The sequence below is a fragment of the Microcaecilia unicolor genome, chromosome 3 (assembly GCF_901765095.1).
Source record: "Microcaecilia unicolor chromosome 3, aMicUni1.1, whole genome shotgun sequence".
Lineage (NCBI taxonomy): Eukaryota > Metazoa > Chordata > Amphibia > Gymnophiona > Siphonopidae > Microcaecilia > Microcaecilia unicolor.
Genome location: NC_044033.1, coordinates 112,063,222 through 112,079,461, shown reverse-complemented (window position 1 = coordinate 112,079,461; position 16,240 = coordinate 112,063,222). Strand labels below are relative to the sequence as shown.

Below are 16,240 nucleotides of genomic sequence, written 5' to 3'. Positions count from 1 at the left end.
ATTATTGATGATGGATGAAGGGATTTTACTAGTGTTTTAGTAGTACAACCTGGAAGAACAAATCACCAAGAAACTCCAAACTACCCAAAACTCAGCAGCCAGACTCATATTTGGCAAAACAAAATACGAAAGTGCCAAACCCCTAAGAGAAAAGCTACACTGACTTAAAGAACGTATCACGTTCAAAATTTGCACCCTAGTTCATAAAATCATTCACGGCGAGGCCCCGGTCTACATGTCAGACCTCATAGACTTACCAACTAGAAACACTAAAAGGTCAGCACGCACATTCCTGAATCTCCACTACCCCAGTTGCAAAGGACTAAAATATAAATCAACATATGCATCCAGCTTCTCCTACATAAGCATGCAAATATGGAATGCACTACCAAACGTCATAAAAACAATGCACGACCTAACAAACTTCTGGAAATCACGAAAAACCAACATGTTCAAAAAGGCATACCACAATGATCCATCCTAAATACCAGACAACGAAACATATATTAGACCTGGATATAACCGAACTTGTTATACTTGATTGCTTCACCTACTGTCACCAATGAACTCTAACGCAATTCCACTTTATTTCGCAGTCCGGATTTGAACTCTCTCTACTTAACTGATTAACTCACTTGTCACTTAAGAACTTTTAATGCAATACCACTTTGTATTTCTCACTCCGGAAATGGCGATCGCCATTAAGGCATAATGTAAGCCACATTGAGCCTGCAAATAGGTGGGAAAATGTGGGATACAAATGCAATAAATAAATAAATATAGTGCAGTATACAAAGGTCTAAAGTCAGAGGTTGGTTGGCCAACAGTCATTCTAGTTCAGTTGGATAGTCAGGTAGCCAATCAAAACCAGGTTTTTCATTTTCATCCGATACCGTATCCAGCCTGCCCCACAGCACCCACCCCCTCTCCCCATGACCCAGACAGAAGGTTGCTGCACGGCAGGGGCTGGAGTGACTAAGAATTATTCTTTCCCCTGTTAGGCCACTAAACCACCAGGGTTTATGGTAGGCCAAGGAGGGAGGGATGGCTCTTCCTCTTCAGCGAGAGAAGGAGAGATGGAGGGACAGATGCAGCTCCAGGGAGAGGTTTAGAGAGACAGCCCAAAGTTTTGGTTTCATCCGAAAATGCACGATTTCAATGCCAAAACCAGAATTTCGTCATCTAATATCAACAAGCAAGGAGGGACAAGTTTGTGTCTTGTGTTTGGGTACATTGTGGGAGTAGGCTATCACTTATGAGATGACTCTCAAATTGCATATTTGGCAAAGAAAGATAATGTCCTGCCAGACAAGGTGAGATGTATCCTTCAACTCTGAGTAGTGTCTGGTCTCAAGGGTTAAGAAGATCTTTTTGCAAGTAGAGTACACCCACAATAGATATTTCTGCATGTCAGAAAAGAGAAGTGCCTCATATCCCCTCTATTTTAATTCTTTGTTCATAAAAGTCTATTTAATGACCCAGCAGCAGTAATGTACATAGTGTTATAAAGTAACTAAATGTAACTAGTTACTGTACTTAAGTTAAAGTTTTGTTACTTGTAAAGTAAAAGTTTTGTTACTTTTACTTATAAAGAAGTACAGGAAAAATGTGTTACTTTTACCAAAGTAATAATTTTTACCAATTTTTACTACTTTTACCTAGTTACTTATGATGCTTGCAGTTAAAAGTAAAATTAAAAGTGGCAGAGAGACCTAAATGACGATTCCTCAGTAAACCAAATGAAACCATAAAACCTGGAATAGTATTTTGCTATTGGAAACCTTGTCACACAAACAGTGGATCATCTCATCTTAAATTTTGGTGTTCAGGGAATACAGCCTATGAGAAAAATAGAGGTGCCTATGCGTGTTGAACTGGTTACTAGTCTCCAGCCGAACAGAATAGTGATGAGTTTGGTCACTTTGAAGCGGAGATGAACCTGAAGCTGGTTGCAGTTCTTGGTGAACAGACAAATGTCTCTATCAAAACAGACTGCTGGACAATAATAACAAAGATGAAAATGCAAGTGATGACTTAGCGGTACTGCTAATACAGATGATAATGACAACAATGATGATAAAGCGTTCTTTGCTATAAAAAGTGTTTGACAGAGATTCCTTTGATTAATACCTGCAGATCTAGTTAAAAGGCATGAGTAATATTGGGGTCTGGCCTGATTTGAAGGAATTTCTTTTATCAGACTGAACCATCCGCTTCCTGATGTTGCTGCTGTTGAACACCTTTTTAGCTGTAGTGGATTGACTCACAAGCACACTCACACAAGTGACAGTCATTTTCAAAATTTACCCCAAAGCCGTGGCTGCGGGTGCACTACTGCCAACACAGCCTATTCACTTTGAATGGGCTGTGTCGGCATTGCTACGCAGCTTTGTAAACAAGGAGGTTAGTTTTACTAAAAGCGAACTAGATTGAGATGTAGAGCATTAAAAATGTTAACAATAGTTGCATTCACTGTAGTTACGGTACTTTTATATTTTACTCAAAAAGTATATTAAGCAGTAACTTTTTTTACTTTCACTTAAGTAAAATTTTTTAACGGAGGAGTAGCCTAGTGGTTAGTGCAGTGGACTTTGATCCTGGGGAACTGAGTTCAATTCCCACTGCAGCTCATTGTGACTCTGGGCAAGTCACAACCCTCCATTGCCCCTGGTACAAAATAAGTACCTGAATATACTATGTAAACCGCTTTGAATGTAGTTGCAAAAACCACAGAAAGGCGGTATATCAAGTCCCATTTCCCTTTCCCTTTCTTTGTACTTTTACTTAAGTATTAAAATATACATTTATTTTTACTTAAGTACTTTGGCCTAGTACTTTGAGCAATACTGTGTACATAGTAATTCATGAAAACTAAGCTCAAGTTTTGCCCAAACCTTTGCTAAAATGCACCTTTTTAAAGGGAGTAACTCCATACCAGCACTAAACAACCATCTTACACTTGATTCCAGTGAGCCATCTGTGTCGTTCACAAGGAAATTGGCTTTAAAAAATATAATGGCCTGTAAATGAATGTTTATTCCAAACAAAAATGTTGTCAGTATGATTTGAATGCAGGTCACATTTAAGAATTGTAGTGAGAGTTGGATACTTTGGATCTTTCTGTTAAAGATAATGGTTTTGCTCTGTTTTCACACGTTTCCCAATACTCTATAGCATTTGTCAATACAGCAAACAGTTCTGAGATAGTGTGTATATATACATTTTATATACACATAGGCAGAAGCAGTGTTTGTCGGCAAGGGGCAGGATGAATATATGCATACTAGTTTGTGTGCTGTGCCAAGATCAGGAGGCTCTTGCAGACACGCAAAAAACTGGAGGCAAATCCCAATACTCGCAACACTGCATATTCCCTTTTTTGTTGAAGGCACTCTGTAGCTAGGGAGTCCCACATGTAAGGTGTTCTCAGAAGACAGCAGGATAAACAGCCTTACATAAACCATAATTTTTCTCTACCACTGTTGGAGTTGAATTCCATCAGCTTGAAAATTCAACTGGCTAGGTCCTGGCAGGTGGGAAGATGCATACACGTGTGGTGCTACATTCTAAACGATTGTTCCTGTGAGGGTTCCTTGGGATGATGATATCCACATTCAAGGCTTTTTATCTTGCTTCCCTCTAAGAACACCTGTTACAGGTAAGTAAATTTGCTCTAACGCCGTTTGGTGAGATAAAGGTAAATGCTCAGCTACCAAAAGTGTTTATTGGGTATCTGCTAGTTCATTTTCCTTGATGGTCTGAATTTGTCTGGTGAGCATTAAGATTACATGAAATTACTAGATGCATGGAAATTTACACCTGATAATACATGTAATACATGAATACATGAGTAATACATTACTCGTTATAGAATTTGAGCCAAACTTTTCCACTGGAAAAAAAATTATAAAGGATCAGTTGACAAGGTAGGGGACTAAATAGATGATTGATTTTAGCATAGGGCTTTTTAAAAATCTTTATTTTGGAACACTAAATACTTCTGAATCTAATTGCAGGTGAAGTTTATGAAGACCATTCCAGGCACTGCCCTTGTAGAAATGGGTGATGAGTATGCTGTTGAAAGAGCAGTCACGCATCTCAATAATGTCAAGTTATTTGGCAAGAGACTTAACGTATGGTAAATATATTCAGTGATCTGTTCTCTCCAAGGGATTATTCTGCTAAATATTGGTGTCAGTGATAGGTTGTTAGCCGCTTCTTTTAATAAAGATTTTGATGATAGCCAAGTAAATATGTTCTCAGTGAGCATTATAACCGTAATTCCTGTATTTATATAATTAGCAGGGGGGCAGTATTGAAAGCTAGCTTTCTTTGAGGACAAGCAGGCTTCTGTCTTCTCACAAGTGGGTGACGCTGATCTGCGTTGCCCGGTCCAGCATTTTGCCAAAACTAAAAAGAGCTTTGTGGAGCGCAAGTTGCTCTTCACCACCCATGTGCAAGTGCCTTCACACCCCTTGAGCAAAACGCAGTCGCCTCAGTTCTCTTTTTCTGTGCGAGGAGAAGGTGTGGGTTTTTTTTGTTTTTTTTGTCCTCTCCTCACTCGCCGGTTTTTTTTGTTTGTTTTTTTAGAGCTGTTTAAGTGCCTTATGGCTATTTTTCTAGTCTTCTCTTGTAGTTCCTTTACTTGGGCCTTTTTCAAACCTGTCCTTTTATTTTCCTTAGTTTTATTTTGCCTTGGTTTAAGTTTTATTTTCCTTAGCGTCCCTCCGGACCGGACCAGGATTGGACTGATGGGTTGTGCTCGCCTACCAGCAGGTGGAGACTGAGAAAAAACTCTGACTCTAGAGAGCCAATAGGAGCCCTGGCCATGTGACCTTAGCCTCAGTATTTTCTCAGTTTCCCAGCAGGTAGGAAGTGAGCCCATTAGTCTCTCTCCTTTTCTCTTTAGATATTACAGATATTTGTGATAATTCTTCTGTGCCTGGAATTTTATTTAGAGGCTTGACAGGGTTTCCTTTCTCTTCTTTCTTTGACAGCCTCGGGGGTGTTAAACTCGGGTGTCTCGAGTCCACCCCCCTTCCTCCCCATCTCCCTGGCTTAGCAGGGAAGGGCCGTCCCTTTCTCTGGAAAGGTGTACCGTCTTTGGGAGAGGCAGCCACTTTTAACAGGCAGCTGCTTTAAAAGAATTAAATCAAATAAAAGGAAATTCAAAGAAGCAGCCTTTCTTTCCCCAGACTTCTAACGAGCAGGCAGCTCCAGTGTTTTATTATGATTGAGGGGTTATTAAAAAAAAAAAAAAAAACAGAAGAAAATAATTCAGTGTCTGTGACTTTAAACAGCGATTTTTCTCGTCAGATTTAATTTCCTCCATTTTCTTGCGTTTTGGCGGCGGCAGTTTAAACAAATGGAAAAAAAAGAAAGAAAGTTGCGAACCGCGTAAGCGCGGCCACCTGTTTTTTCCGATATGGCTTAAAAGTTCAAACAGCTGCATTCGGTCAGCGTCGCGCAGTTCACGCAGCCGGAACGTGTAAATTTTGCTCTCCCTTCAAGGTTTCTTCGGGTCCGGTGCTGCCTCCGGTTTTTTCGGGGCCTTTTTCGCCGGCTGTTGTTTCTTCGCCGTTCCACTGGGCTCCGCTTGTTCGGAGGTGTCGGGCGCGCTGTAGACGATCGCCACGGGGCCAGTGGCGCGAACGGCGGCCATTTTGTTTCTCCCTCCATCTTATCAGTCAGGGATCTCTCTGCTGAAGGTAAGGCTGCAGTTCATAGAGCAGTTCGGCTCCAAGATGTGTACACTTTTGTATGTGCTGAACGGCGTATTCTAAAATGCTCTTCACATCAGCAGGCAATATTTGGTTGAAAGGGAGCTCCTTTCATATATGGATATATAACAAGCTTTTCTTCTTTTAAATTTCTATGTATCACGGGGCTGTTAACACTAGTTTTTTCTGGTGTTCAGTCATTTTTCATTGCCTGGTGGAAAATCTACATCTTATCATAATATCATAATTCATTTCAAGCATTTTCCTCAATAGCTGTAGTATTATACAGTGTTTTAAGAACTTTAGAAACTTTCTCTATAGGCATAGAGTAAATTTCTGTCTGTCTCATTCCCTGGTGAATAGGACTACATTGTCTAAGAGTCAATTGATTGATACTTTGCAATTCTGACCATAATATCTTAGTTCCTTTCAAGCATTTTACTCCATGCCTATGATGTTATATAGTGTTTTAAGAACTTAACAGACAATCACTCTCAATGGCTGTAGTGTTATACAGTGTTTTCTTTTTCCGACTTTAAGAAGCCTTCTCTAGAGGCATACAGTATATTGTTCAGATGCCATAGGGATATATCAGCTCTTTCATATTCTCTGAGGGACAGTCCTGTCTACCAAGCTCCCAATCACTCAGCTGCCTTAGCAGGCAAGCTTTATTCATGTCTTCCCTTCTTTTCCAACTGCCTTGAAGCCTCTCATATTTCATTTTAGCTTTCTTCTGGTTTTTACAGGACATATGGTCACTTAGAGAATAAAGTCATCCTTTCACTTAAAGATAGTGGACGGTCCTCAAACCATCTACTCGTGTTTGTCTCTAATCTATCAGTTCAGCATTGGCAGATTATAAACATCCTGGTTTGGTCCAGTATGCCTATACATACCATCTGCTATCTCTTCCTCTTCCTTAGAGACCTGATGTTATATCAAGCTTTCTTGAATTCAGATACAGTCTTGTCTACACTGCCTTCACCAAGTGGCTGTGGCACAACTTCACTTTTTTCGTTACAGGTAATTTCCAAGTTTGTCCTTTTTCATTTTCATTCTATGCGCCTTCACTCCAGAGTGTTCTTTCAATTGGAAGGGGATTCACTCACTTCCTGTGTATTTATGCCATAGGTACATAAGTATGGTTATGCTGGGTAAGGCCTAAAGTCCATCAAGTCCAGCATTCATATCTAATGGGCATAGGTACATAAGTTTTGCCATTCTGGGGAAGCTCAAATGTCCACCTTTCTACAGCCAGAACAGCATTAAAGGAAAAAAATAAATAAATAAAAACCTCTCACGAGAGTATCGAACAGAAATCTCTGCTCCAAAAGCAAGGCTTTGCAGTAATTCTGCAAACTAACGCATACAATATTTGCCATGGCTGTTCACCACTAGGAACACTGGGGACCCTGGGCCTAGGTTCGGTGTTTTAACCTGAAACAAGCTCAACATTCATATCTATTGGGTGTGAGTCTGGTACTACTACTACTTAACATTTCTAGAGCGCTACTAGGGTTACGCAGCGCTGTACAAATTAACAAAGAAGGACGTTCCCTGCTCAAAGGAGCTTACAATCTACATCTCAGTGAGGGAGGACGCATGACCGTGGTATGTGGATTAGGGAGATCCAAGAAATTACAGGCCGGTGAATCAGACGTTCATACTGGGACAATTTTTTTCTGTACGGAGCGTACTACCATAGCTGGTGGACTCCTATATTCAGAACTTTCTATATTCAGAACTTACCCAACTATGGAACGCCATAGAGATAGGGTTGGAGTTTGTAGCCCTATTTAACTGGTGTCCTTGGTCACCCTTCCTCTTCTCCTCAGGATCCAGAGAATGGCTAGTTTTTTGCTTATGCATTAACCGGTCATTTTCAGCAGTACTCTCTCTTCCGTTCTTTTATAGATCTAAGAGGATGTTCATTGCGCTCTTAGGGTCATTTCATTCTTACCTAGACGACTGCCTAATTGGAGAAAGTCTTATCAGCAGAGTTCTCAGGTCACGCACCGGGTGTTGCATTTCTTACAGTCTCTAGGTTGGGTGGTGATTGTAGCCAGGCCTCTCATTTGATCTCTCATTTGATCTCTCATCAGATATCTCTGATTTTCTCTTTGTTTAGTCAGGTTTCACTGTCTTTTGTCTCCTCTGCAAACATCCCAGTTTATATTTTTCTTGGTGATCTTGGGCCTTCGGCCATTTCCTCGCTCTATTCTGCAGAATGCAATTTTACTTTCTAATGCCCAAGAAGGAATTTTCCTTCATCCTATTGCGAATCTCAGGGTCATCAATCGCGCTATTTAAGTGTCATCTAGTTATCTCAAGAACCTTAGTTCTGTCATTGGGATGCTTCGTGCAGTACACTTTTTGGCAGAAGCTTGTTTGTATATATTTTTTTTCTGGGGGACCTCAGCAATTCGTTTTACCTTCGGGTGAATTTTGTTTTCCCTACTGACAAACAAGGCGGAGAGAGCTATGTTGGTCCTTGCCATGGCAATGGGTTATGTCATCCGCCAAGGAGGAGTTAAGAGTATACTCTTGAGTTTGTACTCATTTTTTCTTAGTTGTGTCACCCTGCATTTAGGTGAATGGACTCTCATTTTTTCAGCCTTACTTCCTCACTGCGACACTTCAGGGCTATCTCTTTTTGCCTTCAGGCTCACGAACATTTCTTGCTTCTTCCGTTCAGCAACAGTCTTGACGGAGACAGGGACAGATGCCAACGTCCAGCAGGGGTTTTTCAGCCTTCTTTATGCGTTTCTTCCGTCATCTCACTAGGTGTTTACGCAGAACCAAGGCATCCTTCTACATCCGGACCCCCAGTCACTCAAACTTATGGCGTGGTTACTGGGTCCGCAACATCTTTGATATTTTCACAGGAAGTACTTCAAGTTTTAATTGCTTCCAGACAGAAATCTACATTAAAGTCCTATGAATCAAAGTGGCGACAGTTCACTCTGTGGTGCTCCTCTCGCCACTTCATTCCACAAACAGTATCCATTTTGCATGTTTTGGAATGTCTTCTGCATCTTGCGAAATCTTGTCTGTCTTACTCATCCATTAGAGTTCATTTGGCAGCTCTATCAGTGATGCATGATACTGTTGACAACCGCACGCTTATGCAGCATCCACTGTCAAAGCGGTTTCTTAAAGGAGTCCTGCACCTGTACCCCCCGCTTCGTCCACCAGCTAGGTGAACTAGGTGAACAGACTCTTAAAGTTCTGTTTTCTAGTAGCCATAACTTTTTCTATAAAGTTTTCCTCTTCAAGCAGTGTTTCCTAGTAACCATTGCAGCAAGTAGATCTATGTGTGGAATACTTCTACGGTTGGTAACTTCTTTTCGGTCTGCTGTAGTTTAAAGTTTTCACCTTTCCCAATCGTTTTTTTCTTATTGGTTTTGTCCTTCTAGCCAGTAGGCGTAAAAGTTTTTCATTGTTTCTAACCCGCTATATCGCGAAGGATCAAGGAAATGAGAGTGTCTAGTTCTCTTCTCGCTGAGAGGGCAGTTCCACAGCGTATTATAACATATTCCACAACTTCAGAAGCGGGCTCTATTCTTACTACGGCGATTTTTGGTGCTCTCGGTGCACATTGGTAAGTTGGCAACTTAGTCCTAGTTTCATTTTATTTTGCTCATTGGGACACACTACATGTTAGTTGTCGCCAGGTGGCCTATGCAACATGAACATTTCTCTGCAGTTTTCATAGGGTCCCTCCCTTCAGATTACTGCTTTGGTACTTCCCATCAGTCCAATCCTGGTCCGGTCCGGAGGGACGCTAAGGAAGGAGAAATTAGATCTTACCTGCTAATTTGCTTTCCTTTAGTCCCTCCGGACCGGACCAGGCCCCTCCCATGTTCTGTCTACTCTTTAGCTTCTTTTATTAAGTAGGAAGTGTATTCAGTAGGAAGTGTATTCATTCCTTTACGATTCGTGGAACAATACTATATATATACAGAACTTTACGTGGTCTATATCACTTCTCTGGTGGTTGCTGGTGAGCTCAATTGCTGGAATCTATCTATAAAACCTTAAATACGCCATACCACTTCTCTGGTGAGAGTTGTGGCTGAGCTCAGTTGCTGGAATATCTATAAAACCTTAAATATGATTTACCACTTTTCTGGTGAGAGTTGCTGGTAAGCTCAGTTGATGGAATATATATAAAATCTTAAGTGGGCCATACCACTTCTCTGGTGAGAGTTGCTGGTGAGCTGTAAGACAAGTGAGCCATACCACTTCTCTGGTGAGAGTTGTGGGTGAGCTATATTATACGTGAGCCATACCACTTCTTTGGGGAGAGTTGCTGGTGAGCTATATTACATGTGAGCCATATCGCTTCTCTGGTGAGAGTTGCTGGTGAGCTATAGTACAAGTGAGCCATACCGCTTCTCTGGTGAGAGTTGCTGGTGAGCTATAGTACAAGTGAGCCATACCACTTCTCTGGTGAGAGTTGCTGGTGAGCTGTAATACATATCGGGCCATACCACTTCTCTGGTGAGAGTTGCTGGTGAGCTCTGATACTTGGCATTGCCGAGTGCTTTGTGGCTGCTAGGATTCCATACGGCATAGAAGGTCTTTCTTTCTTTCCTGCTTTGTTATTCAAATACTGAGGCTAAGGTCACATGGCCAGGGCTCCTATTGGCTCTCTAGAGTCAGAGTTTTTTCTCAGTCTCCACCTGCTGGTAGGCGAGCACAACCCATCAGTCCAATCCTGGTCCGGTCCGGAGGGACTAAAGGAAAGCAAATTAGCAGGTAAGATCTAATTTCTCCTTTCCGTTGTCATCGAGACGTTTTTAGGCTCATTTTAAATTAGCATATACCAAATTTTCTTTTAACTGTGCACACCTTGTTGAATAAATGTATAAACTTAATACAGGGCTTAATACTTTTTCCAACAAAACAGAAGTGTATAGGAATCGCCAGCATTATTTATAAAGAAATTAGGGTAAAATGTCATTATTGAAAGTGTTGCAAATACTAGCAAGATTTAATAAAATGCTTTGGGAGGGAAAAAAAAACATGCATGCCATTGAGTAGATGGTTCTCATTCATCTGTATAAAAATAGGGGAAATCAGACTGAACAATAGTTGATCTTCCCTTACCTTCCAGCTAAGCCAGTCCAAACCAGTGGGTTATGTCCCCTGACTGGCAGATGGAGATAGAGAAAACAAGACAGTTTCTAGTTATATCATTGGTATAAGAAGAGGTGCAGCCTGGAGCCAGTCTGTATTTCTCTAATTCCAGCAGATGGTGCAGGTTTGTTTGTTTATTGGGATTTATTCACCTAAGGTGATAGGGTTGATGCAGCTGGATTTTTTTTCTCTGAAGTAACCTGACTCTTGGTGTCAGGTCATGGCCTGTGTTCTGTTGGTTGATTCTGGGGACTGCCTGGTTGAGTCCATGGACCCTTCCCCAGTTGAGTTAGGGGGGTTTGGCCCTCATCTGCTCTGAGCTCTCACCTGCAGGTTTGTGCTTCAGTGAGCAACTTGCACAGTTTCTGTGGGGCTCTGCCAAGTAAGATTGAAGGCCCTTTGTTTTTGGGGTCCCCTTCTACCCCCAGAACCTCAACCAAAAAGGGGGGGGCAGCAGAAGAGAAATTGAAAGTAGCAAGGCTGCTGGAGTGCTCCAGAGCAGGGGAGTGGTCTAGAGCTGTAGCCATGGTTCAGCTTCGGGAAGAGACCTCCAAAGTCTTCATGCCATGTGAGTGTTCTGCGGGAGATCAAGGCATGCTTTTCAGACGCTATGGGTCATGCAATAGCTGGCGGCTTTCTGCAGCTGCTGAGTTAATGTGTCCTGATTGCAGGGTTGGACCATCTGGGGCAGCTTTGGCTCCAAGAAGACCCTGGAGTTGACAGCAGAGTGCGCAACTAATTTTGAGTAGACCTCAATTTCAGAGTTGCCACCTGCAGACACGCAGGAATGGTGCCCATCTTTGAATTGGGCCAGCTGTGTATGATGTTAGGTCAGGAAGTGACTGGGCCCAGTTCTTTCCCCCCCCCCCAGGTAGGAGTTGTACTGTAAGCCCCAGCCTTCAGCCACCATATCAAAAGGAAGTCTGCAGGGCTCTAGCAGCCTGATGGAGTCCAGAGTAGGGTCAGACAGGGGACTGTCTTCTGAGACTTTTGCCTTTTTGTGCCCCCCCCCCCCCCACAAGCATTTTCATGTGGCCAGTGAGAGGATTCAAGATTCTTGCGAGAACCTTGCCTTTCTTTGTGCCTCCCCAAACATTTTTGGGTGGCCAGTGGGAGAGTCCAGGAATATTCGTGCCTCTTTCTCTGTAAGGACCCCATCTCAGATGACTACTACTACTTAACATTTCTAGAGCGCTACTAGGGTTACACAGCGCTGTACAGTTTAACAAAGAAGGACAGTCCCTGCTCAAAAGCGCTTACAATTTAAAGGACGAAATGTCAAGTTGGGGCAGTCTAGATTTCCTGAATAGAGGTATAGTGGTTAGGTGCCGAAGGCGACATTGAAGAGGTGGGCTTTGAGCAAGGATTTGAAGATGGGCAGGGAGGGGGCCTGGCGTATGGGCTCAGGGAGTTTGTTCCAGGCGTGGGGTGAGGCGAGGCTGAAAGGGCAGAGCCTGGAGTTGGCGGTGGTGGAGAAGAGTACTGAAAGGAGGGATTTGTCTTTGAGAGCGGAGGTTGCGGGTAGGAACGTAGGGGGAGATGAGGGTAGAGAGGTAAGGAGGGGCTGCAGATCGAGTGCATTTGTAGGTTAGTAGGAGAAGCTTGAACTGTATGCCGTACCTGATCGGAAGCCAGTGAAGTGACGAGGAGAGGGGTGATATGAGTATATCGGTCCAGGCGGAAGATAAGACGTGCAGCAGAGTTCTGAACAGACTGAAGGGGGGATAGATGGCTAAGTGGGAGGCCAGTGAGGAGTAGGTTGCAGTAGTCAAGGGGAGAGGTAATGAGAGAGTGGATGAGAATTCGGGTGGTGTGCTCAGAGAGGAAAGGGCGAATTTTGTTAATGTTATAGAGGAAGAAGCGACAGGTCTTGGTTATCTGCTGGATATGCGCAGAGAAGGAGAGGGAGGAGTCGAAGATGACTCCAAGGTTGCGGGCAGATGAGACGGGGACGATGAGGGTGTTATCAACTGAGAGTGGAGGGAGAGGAGAAGTGGGTTTGGGTGGGAAAGTAATAAGCTCGGTCTTGGCCATGTTCAGTTTCAGGTGGCGGTTGGACATCCAGGCAGCAATGTCAGATAAGCAGGCCGATACTTTGGCCTGGGTTTCCGCAGTGATGTCTGGTGTGGAGAGATAAAGCTGGGTGTCATCAGCATAAAGATGATATTGGAAACCATGAGATGAGATCAGGGAGCCCAGGGAAGAGGTGTAGATTAAGGGAGGAGTTGGGACCCTCGTTCCTGGGGCACTCAGACTCTAGAGTTTAGAGAGATTTTTCAGGGGGAGGAAAGGGAATTGCATCTCTTTAGCAATGAGAAGCTCCTCACCTTGCCTGCTGAAGGTGGTGTCCTCCTTTCATGTGAATCAGGTGGTGGTGTTAGCCACCTTTTGCTCACAACCCAAAAGTAGGTTTGAATGCACTACAAGCTGGATATGTGCATATTTTTATTGAAATATCTCAGTCACCAATGAATTCAGAAAGTCAGATTGCCTGTTCGTTCTATTTCATGGGCTGCACAAAGGAGAGGCAACTTTTAAGTTATTGATTTTGCACTGGATTAAGGTGGCCATAGAGGTGCCCTACATTTTGACAAATAAGGTGATGCTGGCCACCTTTCGAGCCTGTTCAACTGGGGTTAAGGTGTCGTCATGGCAAAGGCTCAGGCGGTAGATAGGCCCCACCCAGTGCATCCCAGGATGCACTGTGCAGGGTGCTACCATTTTGACGATGACGGCGCCCAGAGGTAGGAGTAAGTGGGCATTTCTCCTGCCTCCTTCCAGGTATAAGGGGGTTGGGTTGGGTCCTGCTACATGGGGGAGTTTTTTGGGCCTTAGGGGGCTGGGGGGTCAGACCACCAGGCCTTTATATAACATTGAAACCACCACCACCAGGCCTTTTTTTTTTTTTTTTTACCATAAGGGGGTCACAAGGAGGGAGCCGTAACTTTTTTTTTTTTTGTCAACTGCTCAGGCACAGACAGGAAAGGTAACATTCTGTGCTAAACAGCAGATTACTGCCACAATTTTTTTTTACCTGTTTATTAAGATTGGCATAGAAAACAGTTACAGATAATTAAAGTTCAACATAGAAACCCAGTAAGAAGCAGTAACCCCCCACCCATCTACCTTCCCACCTCCCTCCCCAATGAACAGGCAAATTTCTAGGAGAGAAGATTGCATATCAGATAAGCAACACAGGTAGGCAAATCAAGGCAACAAGATAAACAAGGAGCTTGATTGGGGTCTATCCCTGTTTGGAAGCACCAGGCATGATAACAGTCCTGCCGGCGATAAAATTGAAATAGCTGGCCATTTCTAATAGCTGTCAGTTTAGACATCAGATATATGTAGTCCATCTTGTAGAGAATTGTCACAACTAGAGGTGGCAGGGACTGCTTCCAAACCACCACAAGTGCAAGTTTGCTGGCTACGAAGAAGCTGATAGTCTATGGAGTAGAGACTTGCAAGGAAATGGGTTTGCTGAAATCCCACAGGAATCCTCTCCAGAGCTGTGGGGTTCCCACGGAGACAGAAACAGTTCTTGTGGGGTTCCTGTGGAAAGTGTAAGCTTCACCTGCACCAGCCTCTCACCTACCAAGTGTCAAGTTCTTTGAGTGCCGCCGCCGCCACCACCTCCTCCTTGCTTTAACAGTGCAGATGCGGAAAGTCTTCCATTAATCCTCTCTGCTCCCAAGCTGATATTCAGGCCTCAGCTCTGACACAGGCATGCATCAGAGGTCACCTGACCATCTGGCGTGTACATATGGTGACCTCTCAACATACAGTGCCAGTGAATCGGAGATGAGTCTTTCATATGCGTACCAAAGTGTTCCAAGTTCCAACTTCCGTTCCTTCCTTGCTTGCAGTGCTGCGACAAGAACACAGAGTGAGACAGAGAGCCAACTGGAATACCATTAAATTCTTGCTGGGGCGGGTTAAATTCTTATGAGGTTGGGTTAAATTCTTGTGGGGATGGGTAAGATTCTAACAGGGACGGGTGTGGACGGATTAGATTACAGCGGGGACAGGTGGATATGGGTTATTTCTCTCCCCGTGCAACTCTCTACTATGGCGTTCTGGTTTAATTGCCAAGGGTTTAAAATGGAGCAAGCTGTATTCAGCCCATGCTGGGTAATCCACACCAGTCACCTGTTGAACAAGGCCAATGATCTCTGTCTAATAAGATTTTATTTTGGGGCAAGTCTACCAAGTATGTATGGTACATGTCACCACTGACCACAAGTCCCTCCAACAATCCCTGGGGCCAAGCGGGAGGGGGTATAATACCAGTGATAAAGTATTTTGTAGCCATTCTCTACCAAAGAGCTAGCAATAGACACCTTTAAGAGATGGCGCAATGCCCCCTCCCATTGTAAAAATTCAAAGGAGACGCCCAGATCTCATTCCCACCTCTGAGTATAGTGCACTACAGGGACTGCAGCAAGACATTATAAAGGTGAGAAAGACACCCTCTAGAACCATCCCCTTGAATAACCTGCTTTATCAGTGTCTTCCATATCATCATGCTGATCAATCCATAGACTGGTGGGTTGTGTCCATCTACCAGCAGGTGGAGATAGAGAGCAATCCTTTTGCCTCCCTATATGTGGTCATGTGCTGCCGGAAACTCCTCAGTATGTTCCCTATCTCAGCAGGTGGTGGTCACACACAGCAGCAGCTCTGGCTAGGTCTCCAAGCCTAATTTTTAGGTTTTGTTGAGTACCTGGGGTTGAGGGCTCTTCTTGAGCAAGTGCAAACCTGGTGGCGCCAGGTCCCTCCTTTTCTCCCCCCTCCCGCTGGCTCCGTTAAAAAAAAAAAAAAAAAAAATTTTGGACGTCCTTAAGGGCGTTTATTTCAACGTTTATTTAAACGTTTATTGCAGCTACTCACTGGGACACCAGTTCGTTACAGCTCGGAGCGAGAAGCAGGTAATTTTTACCTTTTTATAGCGGGCAGGGGGTTCCCCGATCGATCTCCACGTGGCCTATGGCGTCGGAGGGCGCGAAGAATCGCTCCCCGGACCGCGTGTGCACTTCTAGCGGGGGTCTTAAAGTCTGATTCGCCCTTGTTGGGTGTCAGTTTGGAGGCCGGTCGGTGTCCCGGTTCTTCCTCCGGTGTGGCGGTTTTTCCCGCCATAAACGCCCATCCCCCGCTGCTCGCCTCCGCCATCTTGGCCGGCCACTCTGCTCGGACGGCTTCTTCTTGGGCCGCCCTTGAGCTGGGAGACGTTAATGCCATAGCCGCTCTTGATTTGGGCAACGGCAAAAAAGCGTCTAAAGTTAAGCGCCGTTCTTCCCGCGCGGCTCCTTCGCGGAGTGTTGCGCCGGACGCCATCTTGGATGCGCAGCATGTTTCTCCCCCGCTCTTGCGAGTGCCGG

At 44.0% G+C, this 16,240-nt stretch overlaps 1 protein-coding gene across 1 annotated transcript in view; it reads left to right on the top strand.

Annotated features, from left to right (window-relative positions):
• Positions 1-16,240, top strand: part of HNRNPLL (heterogeneous nuclear ribonucleoprotein L like) — a 125,281-nt gene that overhangs the window by 84,372 nt on the left and 24,669 nt on the right. The window contains exon 9 of the mRNA XM_030196287.1: positions 4,017-4,138. Within this exon, the coding sequence (XP_030052147.1) occupies positions 4,017-4,138 (122 nt within the window). The remainder of the gene's footprint in view (positions 1-4,016; positions 4,139-16,240) is intronic.